Source organism: Hypomesus transpacificus, chromosome 2, assembly GCF_021917145.1.
Source record: "Hypomesus transpacificus isolate Combined female chromosome 2, fHypTra1, whole genome shotgun sequence".
Taxonomy (NCBI): domain Eukaryota; kingdom Metazoa; phylum Chordata; class Actinopteri; order Osmeriformes; family Osmeridae; genus Hypomesus; species Hypomesus transpacificus.
The window spans coordinates 13,230,435-13,255,802 of NC_061061.1; the positions used below are offsets into that span (position 1 = coordinate 13,230,435).

Below are 25,368 nucleotides of genomic sequence, written 5' to 3' on the forward strand. Positions count from 1 at the left end.
AGGAACACCCAGGACAATGCTGTCAGAGGTCCCAGAGGTGGCTGGCAGAAAATGGTTTGATATGTCAGAGGCGTGTGCTCAAGAAGGACAAGTTTCGTTGCAGTAGACATTCTGTTTATAGGCCTTTTCTTGCCGATTTGTGGTTATAATTTAAAGTAACATGATTTATCATTATTATTGTTCAATCTGCATGAAACTGAGATGTACTACCTGGGCCTAAAGTCAATAGAATCACAGATGTATGATTACTGCCAATGGCACAAAGCAGAGCAGAAATCATTTTATAAGGCTTTTAAGTTTTAAGTGAAACTAAACATCTGTGATACTTGATGTATGATTTCAATTACCATATGAACCAAATATAGTGTGTGTGTGTCTCAGTTCATTATAATGGCTAATTTAAATTTAAATTGTAGTTACAAATGGTCAAGCAATAAAGGTGGTCAAATGCAGGAACAGGTCCAAAGAACACAAGGAGAATTTAGGAGTTATAGTGGTGTGGCAGACTGAGAATCAAATTGATTTGGATTCTAATAAGATATATTTCTAAATTAAGACTGTTTAGGTTGTGTAGCAATAATAATCTGAGTTTATGCTGTGGGGGGACATTCACGTTATTGAAATGAAAAAGGTTAATCAATTACAGTATGTAATTTGTAATGTATATTGAATTCCCAACTGTATGCTATTACAGAGTGCTTAAAAACCAAATGTGGTTTGGTCTCCATAATGTTTCATATTATAACTGTGGAATTGCATATACTGTATAAGCCCCATAACATGTTGATTACCTGAAGTCTGTGTTTTTTGTTGTAGAATTTTTATTGGGATTATGAAATAAAGGTTTCTTTACGTCCTACGTCCATGATCTTTCCAATGTTTTAAAGAGGTGTGTGTAGAATCTAAAACACAAATGTTACCTTAAGGGTCAGCAGGTGGCTGAAATATTAATTTAGATCTAGCCTGGCAACCTTTGAAGCTTGGCTGGAGAAGGTATTAAAAAGGCTAATTTTTTGGCCCCACCTGTGTAGCTGGCCTCTCTGTCGCTTCCAGGAACTAGATACAAAGGTGTAACCTGAACCCAAATTAATAAGATTACTGAAAAGTCTCACATAGCCTACTCACACGCAGTCAATTAAAGGCACATACTTGTCCTAGATGACACTGTGATTAATTTGGATAACATTTAAAAAAAAAAATATTTCATACAGTTTAAAAAATATTGAAGACTTTGTTTCAATACAGAAACTGTTTTACCATTCTTGTGAGACTTGGAACATGAATAGGTCTGAAGTAATCCTTCAGGATTAAATCAGCCAACACTAACAACGGGAGTAAACTCTACAAGAATAGGAATCAGCTAATCTTTTATAAGCTCCTTACAAGAACCGATACATGCAGAAGTTCTTGTCACAGTTCACACTTCAGCACAAATCATTTCCAGTTCAGAGTTGGGTAAATTGGACGGTTCTGTCTTTTAGTTATTGATGTAGTAAAGTTTGTGGCTTGGCTGATCTGGGTTTGGTCACAAGTTATACAACAATCTCGAACCGAATGGAGTTGGGCAATGGAATGATTCATCCCCAAAACAACGCTCTCTCACAAAATATATGAAACATTTATTTTGAAGCAAAAATGATGAGAGAAACACAGTTCTATGAACCACACTGAATCAACAGCATCCAACGGCTTTTGTTACAAGCTCCGCCCCAATGGGCGTCCCAAAGCCGCCTCTTTGGCTTTCCATATAATTTGTTGGATGTAGAAAAGGGACTGGTTCGTTCTGAATATAGAAATAAACTGTCAATCAAAATAGGGCGGGTTGCACTTCTAAGTTATAATTGCCAGTCGTTGTAGTGGCGGTGGTGACACGTCAAAAAAGGCAGTTCGGAGTTCTACATTCAAATTGCCTACGGATAGGGAAGAGTGGTCCCACGAAGTCTGGAAAATGGAAGAAGAGATGAGCGAGCAGATGCGACCCCTCCTGACATCGGTGAGGAACCAGCAGTTTTTTGTTTATCTTGTAACGGTAGTTTTTAGCCTCCGATACCTGTTGGCTTGACTGACTTCTCTGCTTTCAGACACAATTTTTTGAGAAAGGAAGGAGGAAGAAAGGGGGGTTGGGGGTTCACTCCAGTCGCATGCTCTCATTTTGTCTGCTACAACAAAAAGTATAGATGGAGATGAAGTTTCTCGTATTTTAACATCACTTCCCTCTTGTGCCGAAACATACATCTTATGTAGAATGAAGGAGGTCTTTGTCGGTGTTAGTTATTCGGAGGGGGGGGGGGGGGGGGGGGGGGGGAGAGACCATGTGTTCGCCAGGAAGTAGCGTTAGTTAACTCCAGTCAGTCTCGTCTCCTCCCCAGTGATGATTCATATTCAAATAAGACGACAAAACTCATTTCTTTGTGAATGAGGATGTGCGCGCGGCTCCGAGGTCGCGGGGTTCGTGGTCGCGTGTGTCTTTTTTTTGCTGTAAGATTGGTGAAACTCGCCGGTAGCGATGGGAAAAACTTACGTGCTGTTTGGGCCACAGGATCGCTAGTCAAACTTACATTCAGTATGTTACTCGTGTTGCTTTGAAGATTGTCATTGTTTATTAGTGTGTAATATAAGATCAGTATTGGACAGTTCCTGATCATATCTGGGTGACAGTTAAACCCCTTACTGTATCAGACAAAGAAACACTGAAAGGGAATACAAAATCTTGAATAATGTGTCCTCCGAATAGTATGGAAACATACCTATATACTTCGAAATCGTAGTACAATCTAATGAGGTCATCCTTTGTTAGTAGGCCTACGTAGGCCTGCTCCAAAGTCAGTGTACCAGATTTTGGTTTCGGAGCAAGTATTATGAACGTTTGTTGCCATACCCTCAAAACCTAATATGAGTGCTGATAAAGATGTCTTGCCAGCAAATCTACTTCTAAAGCAGCTTCCTTTGAAGCAAGACACTGTAAAGGACTCATTCCACTCTTTTGTGATTACAGTTCATCTGCATGTTACAAATAAATGGTTGTTTCCATAAAGCCAAGACAACCCTTCTTTTTGTATAGTACCATCCACATACCTTATGTTAGCACAGAATCATACCATTGCTGATATTCCCTCCTAAGTTGTCAAGTGCATCCTCCTGCCAGCCAGCCAGCCCAGGGAACCTGTTAAGGCTGTGTTGTAAGGCCTCCTTGGTGATGCCCTCTGATGACGCCCCAGAGACTGAGCCCCTGTGAGTCACAGAGGCCTATCACAAATCAACGTTAGAAGAAGAAGCAGCTGCGAGTGAATGTGGTACACAAAACAACTTTCACACAGTTAGGTCACAGAATGGTTTCATTGACATTAGTTGGAGAACGCTCAATTTCTATGTCCGCTAAACCTCCTTAAACCGTTTTTTTGACCAGTTCTGTTCATGTTTTTGAAGTCTTTGTGACAGTGAAATGAAAGTCGAGTGAGTGTACTGAGGCTATTGTTTCCCATGTAGTACCTACAGAAATGACAGCTTTAGGAAGCTTACTCAGGCAAAACATTTTCTTTACTCCCATCACAACACACTGCAGATGCACAATTCACATTCATCCGTGGACAGCTCTCATCGGAAAGAAGGTTTAAATAACCCATACGTTACAAACCAACATGGCTCTTCACAAGTTGGCTCATTTCGATGAATCGGAAACAGTTAGATCTCTTTTGAGTCCATCTCAACTCCAGACACAGCCCCTCATGCATGTCTTCGCTCTCAGTTGTGTGCCTAGCCCACATCCTTTAGACTCCTAGTTTGACGTGTGCATGTCAGCGTCTGCGTTCAGCACTCTGCTGACAGCTTTTGGAGCGATGGCTTCTCCATAGCAACCTTTGGTCTGTGTTCCAGGCTGAATCAGCTGTGTTTTTCAGAGCCCTAGAGCTACATGAACTCCATAGACCTTCGTAAAGACTGGGATATTCTCACAGTCGACCGTGGACCATGCTCCTAGCTTTTTAATATGACCTCAAACTTGTGTTATAGCTCTGTTCCCATCATGCTTATCCTTCTCGGGTAGGCCTCATCACATGAATTGCCTGTTTAGTAATGGATTGGCTTCCCACTTCTGTCCAGCGATCATCCCCATCTTTGCATCTGCATCGGGGCTGCGTCGGGACAGGGCTACGTGGTCAGGGAGCTTTACACAGCAGGAAGTGTGTCATTGTTCCTGTCTGGGCGCTCAGCAACTACTGTACTGTGAGGCCTGAGCAGACAAAGGCAGGGCTAAAGCTGCATACACACTTGCATGTATTTACACACACTTTTGCTATTACACACACACACACACACACACACACACACACACACACACACACAGGGAGGCTAGCTCAGGGTTCATGTCGGTTCAGGGCTACTGTAGCATCATGCTGTGGAGGCTTGTAGCTCCTCCTTCCTGCAGCCATGCACAGCAGGCCACTCCCACAGACTTGGCCTCCAGACAGACCCCCATGCAGCTCAGCTTTATGACTTATTGATGGAACTGCATGCTGCATCATTAGTCAGTCACATCATTGTATTCAATTTACACACTGAGGTTCCCACACTCCGGATCCAGACCTGTGACGAACTGGCCAAAGACCGCCACTGTGTGCGGCCTGGGTTTACCTGCAGTCAAATATATTAATCAAATCGAATGTACCTAAGACTATAACCTTCACATTTGTTTATATGAAATAAGTACCAGTCCTAATGGCTCTGCATTCAGGGTGTTGTGAAAAGAACTGGCTTGGTATTATTCATGTCATCTGTCTGCCTCAGTGACCCCCATAGTCACTTCTCTGCTCTGCTCGCTTTACTACGCAGTTCATAGAACCCATGCAAATAATGCTAACAGACTTTCCATCGCAGACTAATAAAACATGAGTCTAGATGTCTGATCTTTTCAAAGACTATTTAGTCATTTTACTAGACTGGATACTACTGTTCTACTAAATCAATACATTAGGTCATTAGTCTGCCATTGATTTACTTCTAATTTAGCCTGGAATTACTGCTACTATTTCAAACTACATATATATTTTTTTTGCAGTAGCTGTCAGTTTGTAGTTTGCATTTAATGCCAGTTTCAGTAATGTGTTTTCCTGTTGAGAAATAAGGATTATTACAAACTACATATATATATTTTTTGCAGTAGCTGTCAGTTTGTAGTTTGCATTTAATGCCAGTTTCAGTAATGTGTTTTCCTGTTGAGAAATAAGAATTATAACTATCTTCCCTGTCTTAAGGCCAAACAAAATGTCACCTCATTGAGAGCTGTGCCAACAAGGCAAATCAAAATGACCGTATTGATATAATGAAGCTAATATCTTCTTGGCCTTCTGGATGATTCTGTCTACAGTGTTGTGCGTCTGTAAGTGACCTAAAGCCAAGCAGGAGTTGGATAAATAAGCTATTCACACTGGACCCTGCTGCCATCCCCCGCCTCCTCCTCCTCCTCCACCCCTCTATTCACCCTCCTACTTCTTTCTGTGCTCTTCCTCTGATATGCTAAGACCGGAAGGGGTGTGTGCGTGGGTGTGCGTGTTTGTTTGAGGCTATTAGAATATACGAGTCCCTTGTCTGATTGGCTGGGCCAGCCAGATGGTTATTAGAGTGCATCTGCCTCCTTCCCTGCTTTCTATGCTTCTTTCCATCCATCTCCCTCTCCCTCTCTCTTGAGTTTTTTTCTCTCTCTTTGTCTCCACCTTTTTGTCCCTGTCTGTGGGGTAGCCTTGCTGAGAGACTGGTGTTGATGCGTGCTAGCAGTGTGCGGTACGAAGAGCGTCAGGCAAAGGGGAGGGCAGAGCGAGGAGGAAGTCAGTCAGTTTGGTGTTTCTAACCGTTATGGAGAGGAGAGGGGAAGAGCATGGATGTTGCTTGGTAAGTCTGTTTACCTTGCTCTGTGTAGGGAACAGGGGACACGGGCGGACGACGAAGAGTGAGAGGATTGGCAAGAAAGCTTGTTCTTTTGGGGGCAGTTCTAAAAGGTTCATTGATGGTCGGGCTTCTCTAAGACTCGCCTTGGCTTGGCATCACCTGATCCAGTTACAGACATCTAGCTCTTTTCATGTAGCTAACTTGTTGCCATGGTAATTCTATTGATGTGACCTGTAATGGGCCTGAGCCCTCTAGGACCTGGTGTTGATCCTGTAATGCTGCAACAGCTCCTTTTCCAGGCTTTTGTTGTTTACGTTTGCTCAGCTTATTGCACAACAAAGAAAGTGAGAGATTGTGAATGACAGTGAGAGGAAGAGGAGGGCTGGTGATAGCGTCACCACAGTATGCTCTCTCCCTACAGTACAGTAGGCTTCTTGGCTGAGTCTTTTTAAATGGGAATTTTCGGAGCTGTGTGTTTGCTTGTGTGCTCATTCAAACACCCCAGATGGCTCGAGCATGGAGGGGTGGGTGTTTGTTCGGGGGTGGGGGGGCTGTGGGTGTTTGTCAAGGAGGGAGGGGGGCTTGTGGGAGTGCGAATGCATATTACCATAATTAAAGCTGGTTTAGAGATGAACAGGGGCTTCATGGAATTGAGGGGTTTTAACGAGTGTTGAAAAAACCATTCTATACGAGACCCTCTTTTCTGTCTGTTGTTGACCTTCCGGCCAGTTCATTAACAGGATACAATGCTGAAATAATCTCTGAGGGGATTGTTCCCATCAGAATGCTGCCCCGGCTGCTTTGTGGTTCACTGCTGTTTGGGCCATTGAATGACACATGGACAAGGACAAGTGGCACCCAATGCTATTTCTGTGTCGATTTATCAAAACCATCTACTGTTTCATACTTGTCTGGCTCCTTCTACATTGTGTTTTGAAGGAAACAATCGACTTTCCAAATCATCCCTTGCAGTGTTTCCCACACATTGACTAATTTGTGGCGGTGCGCCACAGAATCAACACCGGCCGCCACACATTGCGTTTCGTAAAATATTTGTTTTTATCGCTATTTAGGTTAAAACACGCAGCGTATTCGTTCAGCTGCATTTCCTTTCCCCTGCTCTCCCTCCGTCTCTCTGTCACTCATGCGTCTTTCTCACATATGCACAGTCACAACGTCAGCACACGTTAGCAACAACAACGCATACATATGCCGTTCTAGTAAGACCGACAGCTATATCAGCGAGCCTTCAGCATTAGTGCCGTAGCTAAAAGTCGAGAAAAGTTGAGGCTACTTTTCGCGAGGTACCTTACTCACATTTACATTTAGTCATTTAGCAGACGCTCTTATCCAGAGCTAATTACAGTACTCGAAGTTTCCCCTTCGTTCTTTTGGTGAGAAGTCTCAAGAGCTAGCTTACCCGGCGTCATGGAGCCAACCAGTTAAATAGTTGTTTAGCACTAGGGTTGCTACATGCATAATGCAGAAATAATATGTTAGTTGTTGTTAATTTTGTGAAGGTGTGAATCATTTTGGATTAATATTTAATGTAACAAATTACTAACAAATTAACTGTAAAGAATTATTAACGAAGGAATTATTACGACCCCCCCCCCCCCCCCCCCCCCCCCCCCCCGTCTGACAACCCCCACCCCTCCCCGCCACAATTAGGTTTCTAATCTGTGGGAAACACTGCCTTGCCAATGAATTCCCAAACTTTTCAACAGACAGAGAATTAGATCATAAGTTTATCTGTGTTCACTTGCTATTATTAACAGTTGTATACCGTCAGACCCTTCTGGCTAGGGTCACTGACTAGAGGTACTGTAATATCTGATCTTTCTGTGTGCAGTGACCCAGAGGTCACAGAGGTCAGACGAAAACACTGCAGCTGTGGGAATCTCTCAACTCGCTCTCTCTCACACTTTCTCTCACACCCTTCCCATCTTTCTGTCTTTCACGATTTCCCCTCGCCTCTCTCTACCTTCTCTCTTTGTTCTCTCTGTTTCACGCACAGGATCCCTCTCGATCACAGCTGTGGAGAACGCCAACATGTAGGATGTGGCGTTGTGTTCGACTGCTGCGGTTTAAATGTGCAGCAGCTCACGGGACAGATTTCCTGTCGAATGTTATCACATCAGAATTGTTCTCCTACACCTACCTGTTGTCTTTGGGTTCTCTTCTTCTTAGTCAGGCTAAGGGCGTAGTCGTAGTCGTAGTACTAGTAGTAGTGGGCGAGTATGGTAATGTCCTGGGCGAGGAGTGTAGTCATGTCACTGCCACTCAGCTCTCCACACTCACACTTCAGTTCACAACTCAGACTGTTATGAGTCAGATGGCTGAGCAGTTATGGAATCGGGCTATTAATTAGAAGGTTGACGGTTCGATTCCTGGCCGTGCCAAATTACATTGTGTCCTTGGGCAAGGCACTTCACCCTACTTGCCTCGGGGAGAATGTCCCTGTACTTACTCTTATCCAGAGCGACGTACAGTGTCTGCTAAATGACTAAATGTAATGTAAATGTTTTGTGGTGCACCCTCTCTTGTGCTGTAGCTCATGAGATGCACACACAGGAGTACACACAAATGCAGAAAAACACGACAACACACACTCTTCTACACGCATCCCCTTTCCTTTACACACACAGACAGCTACAATATCTCCTTTACATACACACACATCATTATACACTCCTTCCACACACATAAATATGCACTCTCCGTTTACACACACTTAAACATACACACGCACACACACAGACACTCTCTTTTACACACACAGAAATACACACAGCTACAGACTCTCCTTTACAGAAATACACACATACACAGAAATACACACAGTACTATAAATAAAGAAGTTACAGTAGGCGGTCGAAACAAGACTCAACTTTTGGGAACAAGCCAATCATGCTTACGCAAACATGCTCTCACTCACACGTATGTAAAGGCCATTGGGCAGACACATGGGCCATATTTGCACTGAGCGCGTGTACCGTATCCATGATAACCAGTGCATGCCTTTCCAGAGTACATATTCCTAGGATTCGTTAGGGGAAACCCGGTGGAAACCTCCCGTTTAGGCTGGGATTTGTAGTCCAGCATCAGCAGTTTGAATGTGATTGAGTCTAACAATCTGAGCCAGCCATGCAGGACTTCTGGGGTGATATTGTCAATCTAAGGACCACAAGAACAGCTCAGCCTGTATTGGTATGCTCTGCGTGTGTGTGTGACTTAAAGATTAACAAGTGTTAGGAGGGCTGTTTAATTTTGTGAATAAGACTTGTGAGGAACAGAATCTGCCATAATCCAGTTTATAATAGTGTTTCTATGCCGAGTGGTGTTTCTGCGCAGTGTGGTGTTTCTGCGCTGTGTGGTGTTTCTGCGCAGTGTGGTGTTTCTGGGCTGTGTGGTGTTTCTGGGCTGGGTATAACCAGGTGCTGTAGACTAGTTTAGCTTCACTGACTTTTGAGGAACTGACGAGCTGTCTTTCTAACGGTCTGCCCTGTTTTCATTCAGGCAGCAATCCGCGTGTCCACCTTGTCCGTCCTGTTCAGTTTCCTCGTAGGGCTAGTTAGCGTGGTATTTCAGGTGGGGGTGTTCTAGTGGTAGGGGTGTTCTTGGCTTGTGGGGTGTGTTATGGGTAGCAGTTATTTTTAAACTCCGAATGAAATCAGATGTAGCCCCTGAAATGGAGCACCAACGTGTTATAGTACTCATGACTAAAATAGCCCCCAACATTAGAGGTCAGGTGAACCAAGCTATACATCATCGTCATCAGCATCAGCATCAGTCACACACCCCTGGCCTGGACCTGCCTAGAAGGTTGGAGAGGTCCGTCTGAGCTGGGTTTTCCTGTCTACCTTGTGTTGTTAGAAACACACCAAAATGATCTTTGGAAACACTGGTGTTGACTCGCTTAGAAGACTCAAGGGGTTTGTTCTACCAGCTGGAGGTCTACTTCAGTTTTCTGAAGGTGTCGTGTGACATGCTGTCTGATGTGTTGGTTAGAGGATGTGAAAGGATGTGATGATAAGAGTGGGTCATGTGACAAGAGTTACCGGAAACTTGATGCAGATCTTCTCTTAAGTAACCAGTGCTTATTGACTTTAGTTACCAATATGCCCATAAACCATGTTATAATGACAGGGTAATATCACAGTTTCCAGTTTACTACCTGAACCTGAAACGTTGCATTAGAATGTTTTTCTTCATTCTTCTGTCTGACTTGGCCTGGCTGATGTTCTGTGACTGTCTGTTTGTGACCGTCTGTTTGTGACCGTCTGTTTCCAGGGTAATGATGACGAAGCCGTGGTTGACCTGGGGAAGACAAGTTCTACCATCCACACCAACTTTGAGAAGGAGGAGCTGGAGAGTATGTTTAGCACCACACACATTGTGGCAACTTGGACTGTGTTTATCACCACCACACACACTGTGGTAACTTACACTGTGTTTACCACCACACACACTGTGGCAACTTAGTCGCGTCCTGGGTTTATGTGTACACCAAAGCAGCAGACAACAGGCCCAACAGCATAACTGCTGATTTGTTTACAGCCACAGGGCATGGGTGTTTTACAATTATTTCCACAATGCCGTAGTAGGAACCCACACAGGCACGCTCACAGCTGCATACTCATGACTCCTTTCCTTGAGTTCCAGTCACGTTTGCCTCTCTCTGGTATGATAGGGAGCCTGACATTCACACACATTCCACAGAATCAGAGGGGGAAGGAGGGGGAGAGAGAGAGGGGGAGGTAGGAGGGAGAGGAAGGGGGAGGTAGAAAGGAGGAGGGGGAGAGTGCCACAACAGAAGATTCTGTAGAGAACTTGTGAGCATTAGGCTTATTCATGGCCGTTGTTACTCTCACACACACACGCGCACACACACACACACACACACACACACACACACACACACACACACACACACACACTTAGCTTACACCGGCTTCCAGTGAATGTCTAATGAGGCACAGTCCACACTGGGACAGGTGGACCTGAACATGTGACATGATGACAAGCCAGAGACAGAAGGTTAGTGAGAAGGTTGTGTGTTTGTAGCTGCTTCTCTTCACAGCAATGGGCAGAATTAACCCTGCTGCTTTGGCCCCCACTGATTACACCCAGCCAGCCTCGCTCCCTCCCCCTCTCACACACACACACACACACATGCTTGTACGGTGTGTTGCAAAGCCACTGAGGGTAGACCTTTGTCCAAAGAGACACTCATTCAGTTCATGTTGTGTTAGTGTTGTTGCTAGTCATCCTGTGTTTAAATGTGCTCTTGTGGTGTGTGTGTGTGTCTGTCTGTAGACTCCTATTGCTGGTTGTTTGGAAATAAGGGAGCAGGTGTTGACATGCACCATGTTTCTGTGGAGCCCTGGCCAATCTCCTCCAAGTCCTCCCCCTGCCTCCTCCCCCAGCCTCCTATCACAGCCACTTATCCCAGCCTTATCCCAGCCCCCTATCCCAGCCTTATCCAGCTGCCTCCCCTCTACCTCTGCAGACTGGCTATGCTAGTTAGTTGCGTGTTAGTTCCCTAATTTACACACTAGTTAACCTCTGTCATCTGGATCTGATCAGCGACGCATTGATAATGAAAGACCAGTGTGCTAACCTGAGTTGGACATCTTCAACCTAAGTTCAGCATCACTTCCGCCAGTCTAAGTCCCACCCGTGAAGCCCGCAGACTTCCCACGGAGCTCCTACCTCTGCAGGTCGTGAGACGGCGTATTGTTGCCGGGCACCCAGGTTGTTGTATTGTTTTGTATTGAAGTTCCACTCCTATTGTCGTTCTGTTCTTTTGGTCCTAATCTCTGAGGTCTCCATTGACGTCAGCAGGACACTCAGCCAGAGCAGGCCAGCGGACCCGACTCTGAGCAGATAAAGGCTGTGTTTATAAGCACAAAGACCCGCCAGCGCTTCCCTCTCCTTATTAGGGTTCCCTCCTGCCCTGTGTCTTTGCTGAGGGACGGTTTGTGGCATTCGGAAGATTTCACTAATAGAGACAGTTTGGTGGCTATTTCCAAACGGGAGTGTTTCCAGTGACTCATGCAACGCCGGCCCGTGCGTATCAGCACAGTTATATGGCCTGCCACACCTAGCCCTGATGTGACGAACGAGAGGAAGAAAGGGGGGAAAATGGAAAAGATGGGCAGGATGGACAGGCTGACTTTAGACCTGGAGTGTGTGGTGGTTGTTTTAATTGTGTATTTGGATGCAGGTTAGAACGTTTGCATGTTTTAGTGTCTGTGGCATAAGGACGTGGCTTATGATTACCCAAGGAGGACATACAACAGTGGTAATGGAGCTTGTGAATGACCTCATTTAGCCTGGCTGGTGTTCAGTTTTCTACAGTTAACATTCAGATACCCAGCCTATGAAACCAAGACAATGGAATCCAATCTGGCCAGATCAGTTCAACCCTCATGGAGCGCCCAGCCGCTGAAGCCAGCTAGTGAAAATATATCCTGGGTGTTATGAACTTGCTTCGTAGTACAGGCCTCTGGTGTAATAGAGCCCTCCCCCCCCCCCCCCCCCCCCCCCCCTCCCTGGCCCCCTTCTCACCCTGCTGTAATTACCCCTCCAGGCCACCGGGCGGTGTATGTGGGCGTCCACGTGCCTATGGGCCGAGAGAGCAAGCGACGCCACCGTCACCGCGGACACAAACATCACCGCAAGAGGAGGGACCGCAGCTCCGAGAGGGACGAAGGACGCGACTCGCCCACCTGCAGTAGGCCACGCCCCCTCCCCCTCCTGTTATTGTAGTGTTGCAGTCAGCAGAGAGAGAGAGACGGCTGACCTGTGTGTGACCTTGCAGACACGCCGTCTCAGCGGGTGCAGTTCATCCTGGGGACGGAGGACGACGACGAGGAGCACATCCCCCACGACCTGTTCACCGAGCTGGACGAGCTCTCCTTCAGGGAGGGACACGTCTACGAGTGGAAGGAGACGGCCAGGTCAGACAGCCTGACCCGCCTCGCACAGCCTGCCCCGCCTCGCACAGCCTGCCCCGCCTCACACAGCCTGCCCCGCCTCGCACAGCCTGCCCCGCCTCGCACAGCCTGCCCCGCCTTGCACAGCCTGCCCCGCCTCGTACAGGCGCTCACACATATACACACAAATACTCATAAACAGTAAGCTAGCTAGCTTAGCTTAACGTTTGCATGCCGGCACCATTTGTCGCTTTGGACAAAACCGTCTGCGAAATAAAGTAAATGAATGACGTGTGTCTGTTGTCCGGAACGTGTGTGTGTGTGTGTCAATCCCTGGTTGTTGCGTGTGCAGGTGGCTGAAGTTCGAGGAGGACGTGGAGGACGGGGGCGAGCGCTGGAGCAAGCCCTACGTGGCCACGCTGTCCCTCCACAGCCTGTTCGAGCTGCGCAGCTGCATCCTCAACGGCACCGTGCTGCTGGACATGAGGGCCAGCTCCATAGAAGAGATTGCCGGTGAGGGGCGTGTTTGTGTGTGTTTGTGTTTGTGTGTTTGTGTGTGTGTGTTTGTGTGTGTGAGAGAGGGAACTCATCTGTGGGACTGTTTTTGTGAAGTGGCGACCTGTATGGTAGTGGTTTATGTGTCTATATACAATGTTTTAGCAATTTGATAAGGTTGGGGTCCTGGTTGACTAGAGTTGAAGGGCGTGTGTGTGTGTGTGCGTGCGTGAGTTCATTTGGTAACGGAGTTTACACTTGAGTTCATAAAACTGAATGTCCCCCGCCCTTCTCTCCCTCCCTCCACACACACACACACACGAGTAGACATGGTGATCGACAGCATGGTGGCGTCGGAGCAGCTGGAGGAGGAGCAGCGGGAGAAGGTGCGCGAGGCCATGCTGAAGAGGCACCACCACCAGAACGAGAAGAAGCTCAGCAACCGCATCCCGCTGGTGCGCTCCTTCGCTGACATAGGCAAGAAACAGTCGGACCCCTACCTGCTGGAGCGCAACGGTGAGGGGCCCTCTCTTCACCACACTCCTCCTGGACGGGGGGGGGGACCGCAGGGGGGACGTGCGGTTGGTCTCCGCCGCCGTTTGGAAAGGGAGCCGTCGGATAATTAACTCGAACCTACTTCCGAAGTCTCTCGTTCGAATCTTGAAGTTAGTTAGGGGTTGCGACTGATTTGATGTCGCGTATGCAGATCCTTGTTTCTGTGGGTCGTTGTAGCCGGAAGTTTTTATTGGATGAGCAAATGGAGTGTGGAGACGAAGGGCCTCTGCGATTGGTGCACGGCCCACGGGCTGCATGGCCTTGTGTGTGTGTGGGTGTTAGTGTGTGAGTTTGATTAGGACATCTTGTGTGTTGGTCCTGGAGCATGTGTGCATCAGCTGGTCTAGTATCAGCCTCTTGTTTTAAATCTATTTACTCACAGCAACCAGCCTGTACCGTGTTTGTGTGTGTGTGTGTGTGTGCGGGGTGACCTTTCCAGGGTTGATCTCCTACTTGAGAGGAACCTGTTTCATGGAGGGCAGGATTACTTCACTGTGCCACGGAGACTCATTAATAACCATTCGTACAGAAGTGGTGCTACTCATGGTCATAGTGTGACTGACAGATTATCTTGCTTGCCTGGGATAAGTCTGTTTTTGGTGACCTAATTTCTGAATTTGTGGTGTGATGCAACCAAGTGGTCTGGGTAGTTTTACTAGCCTGGTGGAATGTTTCAACAGATTACACAACTGTGCTGGCTTCGTTCTTCTCATCATGCTCTTGGTTGCCTCCCAACATGATGAACTTTTCCTCGACAACATTTTCCTGTGACTTGCTCTGCCCTGCCCTGCCCTGCCCATGGCTGACTCTACCTGCCTCTTGCTGCCTCGTGCCTCAGCGTCCTCTGGGGTTTCCGCCTCTCCTGACCTTTTCTGCTCTGTGGTTGTCTCCTCATGTTCCTCCCACACTGCCCCCCCCCCCCCCCTTGTAGGGGACAGTCTCTCTGCCTCCCGCCTCTCCCTCCTGCGCCGGACCTCATCCATCTCCTCCTCCAACGCGGCCACGCCCCCTCATTCCCGCCGGACCTCCCGGGACTCTCGTGGCTCCTTCTCCCGACGCACCTCCTCCCTCCTCCGCCACTTGCAGCAGCCCGCCCCTCCCCCTGCCTCCGCAGGCCCCGCCCGCCAGGACGCGCCCCCTCTGTCGCCCCGCGGCCGCTCCTCCCCCCCCCCCCGCGCGCCTGCCCTCGGCGCCCCCGGCTGTGGAGCCGGAGGTGCTGCTGGCCGGGGGGGGCGGGGAGCACCGGGGCCTCCCCCAGGTGGTGGTCTACCCTCCGGCCGCGCCCCGGGGGGAGGAGCTTACGGCCCAGGATCCCCCGGCGCTGCTCCTCCCCCCTCCCGCTGAAGGCAAATACACGGCAGGCATGACATGAACCCTGTCCTCTCTTCCCCCACTCCTCATCTCTCCTACCGACCGTCTCCTCTCCCCCCCCCCCCCCCCCCCCCTCCCTCCTCCTGCCCTCACGTGTGAGTGTCTGCTGCTACCATACACCTCCTGCTAGGTGAAAGCTATGAAAGGGCCCCTAGGCGAGTGCATCAGAGCTCACTGGTTTGCTGGCCATGTTATGGTTCAGTCGCGCACACACGCACGCTGTTACGCAGACGGGCTGCAGAATCCAGTGTCAGGTGATCAGGCCCGTTCTGTAAGGGGAGAGCAGAGGGTTGTGATGTCACGGAGTCCGTTTCTGACTACACGGTGTTCCTGGCTGTGTGCGTCTCGGGGAGGGCTGGATAGAACTAGAAAGGGCAAGAGAGCATGGACATTGAACATCCGTTTGTCTCTTAGGCTGGCGGTTGAGTGTCACACTAACAAGTGTGTAGGGAAGCGCAACATTGAGCAGTAGTGATGTCAGAATGACACCAACAGACTGCTGGCATGAAAACCTTCCTCCCTCACCACACAATGTAAGATGTTGACAACTTAATAGTTATATTACTTCCTGCTCTTATTGCCTGCTCCCCCTCCAGGTCTCCTGGCGTCCCCCCAGTCGGCCCCTGGCAACCTGGAAAGCAGCAAGCCCAGCGAGGCTCGCATCAACGGGAGCAGCAGCAGGGAGAACAGCACGGTGGACTTCAGCAAGGTGACTCCCCCCCTCCTTCCAAAACACACAGCCTTGCTATGACAGAGAACAGCACCCGCCCCCACCCGCTTCCACGACAACCAGGCCCGCCGCACACCAACTGAAACACGCGGGCAGATGTGAGTGCGTCAGATGAGTGTTAACCTTGTCCCGCCCTCAGCAGGACTGTCCCTGTAGATGTGGTTCCCTGGGAGGGGAGGCCAAGAGGTCTATCGTAAGTCCCTCCACCTGTCAGTCATGGCCTGTGGTCCAGTCTGTGCCCTCGTTGTCAAGTTGCCAGTGAAGTGCCGCCTGTCTGTATTGTGTGTGTGTGTGTGAGAGTTGGTGATTTTTTGCGATGAAGCGTATATGCACATTTGTGGTATCTGTGTAAAGTCATACTGCATGTCTTATGTAGTGGGCAGTGTTGTGACATGGAGAGAATGTTCACGTGCCGTTATTGTAACTTGGTCTGACTCTCGACATGAACCACTCTTCTGGCTTGTCACGAGACGCATCTACGTACTGTAACCATTAGACAGAGCACGAAGATTTGATGGCGTTTGTTATTGAAAAAGCTCTTGGCCTGCACTCTGAGAATGGTTTCCCTTGAGTTGTGGTTCTATCAAACTAGCTTGGAATGTCCTGGAGAAGGTAGGCAACGGGTTTCATGTGGGTCTTGGACATTGGGGGCCCTGTGTGGAATCACGTTTGAAGAGAATCGAGAATGATACCTCGTCCTAATGTCCCCGGTCTTCTTTCTGTCCTTTTGACCTTTTTCAACCCCTGATCTCCCAGGTGGACATGAACTTCATGAAGAAGATCCCCGCGGGGGCCGAGGCGTCCAACGTCCTGGTGGGGGAGGTGGACTTCCTGGAGAGGCCCATCATCGCCTTCATCAGACTGGCCCCCGCCGTGCTCCTCACAGGCCTGACCGAGGTCCCTGTGCCCACCAGGTAGCGGGCACCTCCCCCAAAACCTCCCCCTCATGCCTGGTGCTGTGTGCGCCTCCCTAAACCTTCCCTCCTTCCTCTCTCACCTGACAGGTTCCTGTTCCTGTTGCTGGGGCCGAATGGTAAGGGCCCCCAGTACCATGAGATAGGGCGCTCCATCGCCACCCTGATGACAGATGAGGTAAGTGTCGCCTCTGATGACGCGCTCTTGTTCCTCAGATGTGGTTTTAGCCTGGCTGTCCTCCCACTGTCTGCCCTCTCTCTCGCCCGACAGATATTCCACGATGTGGCGTACAAGGCTAAAGACAGGAACGACCTACTGTCAGGGATCGACGAGTTCCTGGACCAGGTGACAGTCCTGCCCCCAGGGGAGTGGGACCCCACCATCCGCATCGAGCCCCCCAAGAGTGTCCCCTCACAGGTAAGGCTGCTGCTGGTACACGTGTGGTCCTGGCGACCCGTCCAGATGCCCCGTCCTGACGTCTCTCTCTCTCTGTCTGTCTCTCTCTCTCTCGTGGTCCTTACAGGAGAAGAGGAAAATCCCCTCTCTCCCTAACGGTTCGGCCCACTCGTCTGACCTGGTCCAGAAAGAGGAGCACCAAGCAGGACCAGAGCTCCAGAGAACAGGGAGGTGGGTCTCACACGCACACGCACACAATGGTGCTTTAAGTCCCTCTTGAAGGAGAAGTGTGGGTGAGTCCAGCAGCTCATTATAGCAGCATTATGCAGAGTGGGTGGAGAGGGGAGCTTATTAAAATTGTTGCTGGAGGGCTGCCCTGAGATCTCTCATTTACGTAACCAATATTACGGCTGAACAATGCAGTCCTCTTTCACAATATTGTTGCGAAATACAATATCGACCCGGAGTACCTCGTAGAATGAACCGAGCGAATGATCATCTTTTGTCTCTCAAATTTCCTCTCTCGTTTGTCGTGCTCTCTTTTCAGGGTCTTCGGGGGCCTGGTGATGGACGTGAGGAGGAAGTGGCCGTTCTACTGGAGTGACATCCGAGAGGCCCTGAGCCTGCAGTGCCTGGCCTCGGTGCTCTTCCTCTACTGCGCCTGCATGTCTCCCGTCATCACCTTCGGAGGCCTGCTGGGCGAGGCCACCAAGGGCAACATAGTGAGGAAGCAGCCCCTAACCCCGCCTCGTCCACATTGCACGTCGAGTCGTTGCATTAGGTTATCTGTAGTGACCCCCCTACCCCGCCCCCCTCGTGTCCCTTCAGAGTGCCATCGAGTCCCTGTTCGGAGCGTCCATGACGGGTGTCGCCTTCTCCCTGTTCGCGGGCCAACCCCTCACCATCCTGGGGAGCACTGGGCCTGTCCTCGTCTTCGAGAAGATCCTCTTTAAGTTCTGCAGGTGACACAGACAGGACGGCACGGGGGTGTGTGGGGGGCGGGGGGGGGGGAGGGTGGAGGGGGGGGGTGGAGTCGTGCGTGTGTGTGACCCCCCCTCCACCTTTGTCGTCTCCACAGCGACTACGGGCTCTCCTACCTCTCCCTGCGCACCAGCATCGGCCTGTGGACGGCCTTCCTGTGCCTGGTCCTGGTCGCCACGGACGCCAGCTCGCTGGTGTGCTACATCACGCGCTTCACCGAGGAGGCGTTCGCCGCCCTCATCTGCCTAATCTTCATCTACGAGGCGCTGGAGAAGCTGTTCACCCTGGGCGAGCTCTACCCTGTCAACATGCACAACCACCTGGACAACCTCACCTTCTACACGTAAGAGCCTCCTCAGGGGGGGTCACGGCAGGGTCACGCTCAAAGCTGCTACTCATTAGCAACCCGGGGCTGATCGTTTAGTGGGTCGGGTTACTCAAGAGGTCGAGAGGCTTGCGGTGGTTCCTGCTTGTGGAGGCGGTTCTGAGGTTAACGTGGTGTCTGGTCGCAGGTGTCAGTGTTCCCCTCCAGACAACAGCACAGCGGAGGTGGAGAGGGTTTGGAACAGCAGCGGGTTCCCCTCCCAGTCCTCTATATCCTGGGAAGACCTCGACGTCAAGGTTAGCACGTCTGTTCTCCCTAGGTTTTTATACACGTTTGGATATTGTTTTTTTTTTTTCAATGAATGAAGGAGTCGTGTTTTTCTTTCATCCTTTATCTCTGTCCCCCCCCCCCCCCCCCATTTCCCTCCTTTCTCCATTCCTCCACCCAGGAGTGCCTGAGGCTCCATGGGCAGTTTGTGGGGGAGGCTTGTGGGAACGATGGCCCGTTCATCCCCGACGTGCTCTTCTGGTCCGTCATCCTCTTCTTCACCACCTTCTTCCTGTCCTCCTTCCTCAAGCAGTTCAAGACCATGCGCTACTTCCCTACCAAGGTCCAGCCCCTCCCTCACACTTCCCGGCGGTGCACCGCTATATCGAATCAGAGAGCCCAAAGATTCAAAAGCAGACAGAGCTGCCTCAGTTCTGAACTCTACAGACTTGGTGTGGTCCGTGGGTGACTTTGTGTTTTTTGTTGTCCAGGTGCGCTCCTCCATCAGTGACTTTGCTGTGTTCCTGACCATCCTTATCATGGTTCTGGTCGACTACATGGTGGGAATTCCCTCACCCAAACTCCACGTCCCAGACCGCTTTGAGGTAGACATTTCAGGGCCTGATGATCATCCCATGAATGTACCCGGGTGGATGTGTGCATTACGTGGCACTGAACGCTGGCTTTTTTGCTCTCCACCTCCAGCCCACCTCCAAGAGCCGCGGCTGGTTGATCAGCCCGCTGGGGGGCAACCCCTGGTGGACGATGCTGGCTGCCGCGGTGCCCGCGCTGCTCTGCACAATCCTCATCTTCATGGACCAGCAGATCACTGCCGTCATCATCAACAGGAAGGAGCACAAACTCAAGGTCAGAGAGGGGGAGAGGGGGAGAGGGAGGGATGGATGGAGAGAGGGAGGGAGGGAGGGAGGGAGAAAGACTGAAAAGAAAGAAAATACTTTTTGGACACCCCCCCCACCCCCTCATGCAGCTTGTTCACTGAAATTCTGTTGCATGCATGTTTGCCCCCCGACCGCACCCACAGAAAGGCTGTGGCTACCACTTGGACCTGCTGGTGGTGTCCGTGATGCTGGGCGTGTGCTCCCTCATGGGCCTGCCCTGGTTCGTGGCGGCCACCGTCCTCTCCATCTCCCACGTCAACAGCCTGAAGCTGGAGTCGGTGTGCGCCGCCCCCGGGGAGCAGCCCAAGTTCCTGGGGATCCGGGAACAGAGGGTCACGGGGTTCATGATCTTCCTGCTCATGGGCTGCTCCGTGTTCATGACCTCGGTGCTCAAGGTGAGACGTGTCTCTGGGGTGTGGGGGAACTTGACTGTTGGTGGAACGGCGTTTTGAAACGGAGGGGTAAAACCCTAGAGTAGGTCAAATTCCGTCAACGTCAAGTTTTGTATGGCCCTTTTGTTTGTTTTTTTTATTTTTACGAGAAATGTCACAGAGGGCTTCACGTTACGTTCGAAAACACAGTCATTGTTGTTTGCTCTCCTCATTTGTTGTTTCTTGTCTTTCCCCTCTCTCCAGTTCATCCCCATGCCTGTACTCTACGGGGTGTTTCTCTACATGGGCGCGTCTTCTCTCAAAGGCATCCAGGTACTCCACGGCCCCGTCTTCGCAATCAGTGTGGGTGTGTGCCTGTATGTCTTTCACCGGGAGCCTCATTAATCCCCCCCCTCCTTCCCTCCCAGTTCTTTGACCGTATCAAGCTGTTTGGGATGCCAGCCAAGCACCAGCCGGACCTTATCTACCTGCGCTACGTGCCCCTGTGGAAGGTCCATGTGTTCACCCTGGTCCAGCTCACCTGCCTGGTGCTGCTCTGGGTCATCAAGGCCTCTGCCGCCGCCGTCGTCTTCCCCATGATGGTAGGGGCTCTCCCCCTGTCATCGTACATGGAGGATGGATTGGTGTGGTGAAACGATTTCCTCTTTTTTTCATGACAAAGATTAATCTGATTGGCTTCTCCCGGCTGTCCTCCAGGTCCTGGCCTTGGTGTTCATTCGGAAGCTGCTCGACTTCTGCTTCACCAACAGGGAGCTGAGCTGGCTGGACGACCTGATGCCAGAGAGCAAGAAGAAGAAGGAGGATGACAAGAAGAAGAAGGCCAAGGAGGTGTGTGACATTCAGACGGCCGAGGTTTGAGGGAACGCCGCAGTGCTGCGTCGAAACGGCAAAGCGTTGACTTTTTGCTCAAACGGGATGCTTCACGTGTACGCGCGCGCGTGTGTTCCTAATCTAGCCCCTCTCTTCTCAGGAGGCCCAGCGCTTGCTTGAGGAGAACGAGAAATTAAAACACTCATACAGAGACAACGTCCTCAAGATCCCAGTGAAAGGGCTCAAAGTCAGGTCAGTCTGGAGAGGAGCACCCTCTTCGACCCAGAACAGTGTTCCTGAACGCCTGCAGGATACCTTACCAAGCATACTCTTCGCCTTACCAAGCATCATAATGCATTATAAAGCTTTAAGTGCAGTGAGAGAGAGAAATGTCTCTGGCTAATGTCTTGACCTGTCTGTCTCTAAGCAGGTGTGACAGTATCGCGTTGGACACGTCCGTCAGGGTGGAGTAAAGTGGATCGGTCTGTCTCGGCCAATGCCCTGGCCTCGTTTTAACACAGCCCGCCTTCCATGATTAACATCCCATATTAACCTGAGTGAAACTGGGCTGTCTTGCCTCTCAGACCTCAGTACTAGACCTACAGTATAGACTCGTTACCTGTAGTCCTAAAAGCTGGATCCCAACCTGTCTGCTCAGCTTCGGCAGATCTGGGCAGGTATGGTGTTTCAGTTTAGCGTTTCAGATTTGGATGCATGATCACAACCCTCTTTATTATACCACCAGCACCACAGCAACCATGTGAACAACTCGGTACCATGACAACCACTGTAACAGCCTAAACCAGACTGTATTAGTGTCACACTAAACAGCCTTCAGTTTGACACTGGAAAGGGAGTACTATACTGTATGTGTCAGCACATGCCTTGCATCACTGTCATCATTCAGACCTTCAGACTATAGTCTATGTAATCAAATGCCGTTCCAGAGTTGGCAGTAATTCCAAGATGATCTTTGGAATTATGTTGAAAGCATCAAAGCACACATCATGCTTGGACGTGAAGTCAACACTGGGAAACTGTCTGTCTTTCTTTGTTTGTGTGTGTGTGTTTATTCCTCCTCAGAAAGCAGACTGACAGTGTGCTTCCCATCCTGTGTGTGTGGCTTATGCAGCTGAGATTGTTGTGGTGTGTTTTTCCTGCAGTTTGGATCCATCTGTGGTAAACATTTCTGATGAAATGGCCAAAACTGCTATGTGGAAAGCTGTTGCCATGAACTCTGACAGTGCCAAAGCTCTGAAACCCAGTGCAAGGTAGCTATGACTCCTGGAACTCACTGGGTTTTTGTCTCCTTGCTTCATTTGACTCCCCCCCCCCCCCCCCTCCCCCAACGAAACTCCAACTGTTAAATTATAAATTACTGGTTCTGTATCCACACTACAAATTTTTCCATATTGTGGATGTTGTTCCTGCTTGCCATTAAAGTTATTGTTGTAGTGTGGAATTACCGATTTGAACAAGGACAGATTACATTTTTTAGTTCAGACTGAAGTAAAAACAGTGTCAATTTGACACTATTGGTCTATGGTTTGTTAAACAAAAGTAAGGAGCATGCTTTGTTTATTCATCCTATTTGGAATGTCCATACATACATACATGCTATTTTGGATTACTTCATTTCAGAAGCTATTTTGGAAATAATTTAAAAGTGACGGATCATGATGACGAGGATCATGAAAGGATGATGATAATGATGATGTTGTTTCTTTGTGTCCACCAGCCAGGAGAAGATGTCCTGTGTAAAGATCAACCTGGAAGGAGCGCATGGGGACAAGGTTGTGGATGTGGAAACATCTTTATGAGCTGCCTTAAACCCTCTTGTACACCAGGGGGCGTTGATATGCTGCTCCTACCCCTCCTCCACACCAGGGCTGGCTGTCAGGCTACCGGTGCCCCTCCCCTACACCAGGGGGGGCTGTCAGGCTGCCTGTCTCTCTCCCCTACACCAGGGGGGGCTGTTTCCTCAGCAGCTGCTGCCATGCCAAAGCCAAGTAGGCAAGTTGGAGGACACCACGCACTTAGCCAGCTGAATTGTTTTCTCAAAGTTAGTCTGCAAAAGATTGATTATTCTGTTTTATATCATCGTTTTATGGTGAAAAACCTTTTCTTTTCAGGTGTATCTTATTAGTAATAGTATTATTATCTCAGTAAATTATTTGTTGGTTTTGAAATGTTTCTTTCCCTTCTTTCTCCTGGATCCTGGTTAAAAATGAATCTCCAGTTGTACTGATGACATGCCCAGAGACTACTATACATATAGTAGGTGTATCTATGTGTACTGGACAACATCAAATGAATGCCCTATGTGTTTTTATAGTGCAAAAGGTACATAAACTAAATCCAAGCTGTGCTGTTTCAACACCTGAATGAATTTTTGGTTGTTTTATCCTCATTCTTTAAAAATGCTATAAAGCTTTGCTATAAATGGTCGGAGCACATTTCTAACATGTTGATTTCGGTGCTGTTGAGTATGTATGAGGGTGGGAGAGGGTTACCGTTGGGGTGTCATCTCCTCACACAGATGTAGTTTGCTGTTCAGTAGGACTGGAGCCTATCTCACTCACAGCTTTTATGATATGAATATTATATATATGAATATTATATATGATATGAATTATGTTGAAACACATCAAGCACCTCAGATATAGACTCAATGTGACTGTGTATCAGAGTTCACAAACACCAACCTACTATTTCCCAGTTTTTATATTGTAAAATCCTTGTTACTCGACTTGTTAGCAGGTGGGATTTCTTGCTGTGATGGCAAGCTTGCCTAGAAGACATCTGTCATCGACAAGACTATAATCCTTACTGATTCAGGGTTAGCATGGTCTCATGTTATCTTATATTAAAGTTATTTATCACATCTGAATCCAAACAGGGTTGGCGTGAAGCTACTGTTAACAGTTCTTTAAATTGTTTCAAATGCTTGCAACATTAGTTAGCTTCCCTTTTTCATCAACATCATTTTATGACTTTTTCTAATTAAATACATTGTAACTTGCATAGGAAATATGTAAAGTATAATGCCCGACGAGGTGTCCAATATCACCTGATAATGGATGACGCGAAGGCGTGAACTGTCCGACGCTTCCGCGGAGTCCATTATCAGGTGATATTGGACACCTTGCAGGGCATTATCCCGCTTATACCATGGCCGCTTGCCAACGATTTTACAATCAATAATTTATGTTTTCAGGCGTTTTGCAAAAGAAATCTAACGTTTTTTAACGGTAGCCAACTCTGATATTTTATAGTCCGCTCATCTCATAGAACCACCGGCTTTCCCTTGGATCAAATCAAATCAAATCAAATTTATTTGTATAGCCCTTTTTACACGCAAGCATGTCACAGAGGGCTTCACATGCGCCCATAGAACTGCCCCTCAACCAACCTAAACCCTCAAGGAAGACAAGGAAAAACTCCCAGAAAAACTCCCACCGGGAGAAAAAATGGAATGGATGAGCCATTAGCCCAAAAGCTAATGATATGCTAGCAAGATTCAAAGGCAATAACATTGTGTACGGTTGACAAACAGTAAATATAATTTTAAAGTATGTTTGACAAGAAGATTAGCTAGCTAACCAGCCATGTCACTGTCCCAATATCAAGATTTTCACGAACAATATCGGTCATATACTAGTACTATAGGCTATAGTATGGCCGCAGCCTGTGGAGCGAGTTGAATAGCAAATGGATGTGAGATGACGGCATCAAAGTTGACATTCTCCAAACAATGATTATAATTTCACAGTATGTTTTAAGACTAGCCAGCTATCGAGCCATGTGATTGTCCCCAAATAAAATCAAGATTTTTAAGAAGAAAATAATCGGCCATGTCATGTGTATAGTTGCGGCTACTGTCGTGTTGGCCGCAGCCTGTCTGAGGTAGATTGACTAGCCAAGTGAATAGCGAATGGGATGTGAGATGAGCGGTTAAGTGACATTGACACAGTAGCCTACATTCAGAAAAGTAACATTTTTCAAATAGGTTAAAGTAAATATTGAAGTCACTCATTGTTGTAAATACAAGTTGGCTTGTTAAAGTCTTTCAAAATTGTAAATGGGGGCTTTGTCTCCGTCCCTGTTGTTATGGTTACTTATTTCAGACACTTTGAACAGGCTCATATACTATGTGGCCAGCGGAATAATTTAGAACGGTGAAAACACAATTTTGCTACAATGACGTAGTAGGTGTCCGTTATCACCCGATAATGGACACCCCTGCAGCCAATCAGAATCGAGTATTCCCCCAGACCATGGTATAAGTCAGTATAGTAATGCCTTATATACCCACCTACTCACTTGGGAGGCCAGATTCATCTGAGTAATGTTAGTCTTCAGACGGGCTTTGAAGAATAAGGATTTGTTGTCTTGTATTGCCTTGATTCAA

At 48.6% G+C, this 25,368-nt stretch overlaps 1 protein-coding gene across 3 annotated transcripts; it reads left to right on the plus strand.

The window, feature by feature from the left end:
- Nucleotides 1-1,745: 1,745 nt before the first annotated feature.
- Nucleotides 1,746-24,265, plus strand: slc4a7 (solute carrier family 4 member 7). 3 transcript variants are annotated; one of them, XM_047032105.1, is made up of 25 exons: nucleotides 1,746-1,993; nucleotides 10,174-10,255; nucleotides 12,476-12,619; nucleotides 12,707-12,845; nucleotides 13,174-13,334; nucleotides 13,644-13,832; nucleotides 15,839-15,951; nucleotides 16,729-16,886; nucleotides 16,977-17,064; nucleotides 17,158-17,304; nucleotides 17,411-17,514; nucleotides 17,831-18,005; nucleotides 18,112-18,245; nucleotides 18,362-18,607; nucleotides 18,777-18,885; nucleotides 19,038-19,199; nucleotides 19,348-19,461; nucleotides 19,562-19,723; nucleotides 19,899-20,150; nucleotides 20,391-20,459; nucleotides 20,555-20,728; nucleotides 20,844-20,975; nucleotides 21,118-21,209; nucleotides 22,121-22,228; nucleotides 22,696-24,265. In XM_047032105.1, the coding sequence occupies exons 1-25, from the start codon at nucleotides 1,949-1,951 to the stop codon at nucleotides 22,775-22,777; spliced, it is 3,381 nt and encodes a 1,126-aa protein (XP_046888061.1). In that variant the 5' UTR covers nucleotides 1,746-1,948; the 3' UTR covers nucleotides 22,778-24,265. The 3 variants fall into 3 exon arrangements, with proteins under 3 accessions (XP_046888061.1, XP_046888080.1, XP_046888070.1); XM_047032114.1 differs by lacking the exon at nucleotides 1,746-1,993 and adding an exon at nucleotides 5,493-5,883; XM_047032124.1 differs by lacking the exon at nucleotides 22,696-24,265 and having other exon boundaries at nucleotides 21,388-22,210.
- Nucleotides 24,266-25,368: the final 1,103 nt, after the last annotated feature.

Bases quoted from the DNA above. Each gene is read 5' to 3' on its own strand.
- slc4a7 (XM_047032105.1), top strand. From the start codon at position 1,949: ATGGAAGAAGAGATGAGCGAGCAGATGCGACCCCTCCTGACATCG. The intron at 20,460-20,554 runs GTACTCCACGGC...CTTCCCTCCCAG, and splicing joins CTTCTCTCAAAGGCATCCAG to TTCTTTGACCGTATCAAGCT. The intron at 20,729-20,843 runs GTAGGGGCTCTC...GCTGTCCTCCAG, and splicing joins CCGTCGTCTTCCCCATGATG to GTCCTGGCCTTGGTGTTCAT.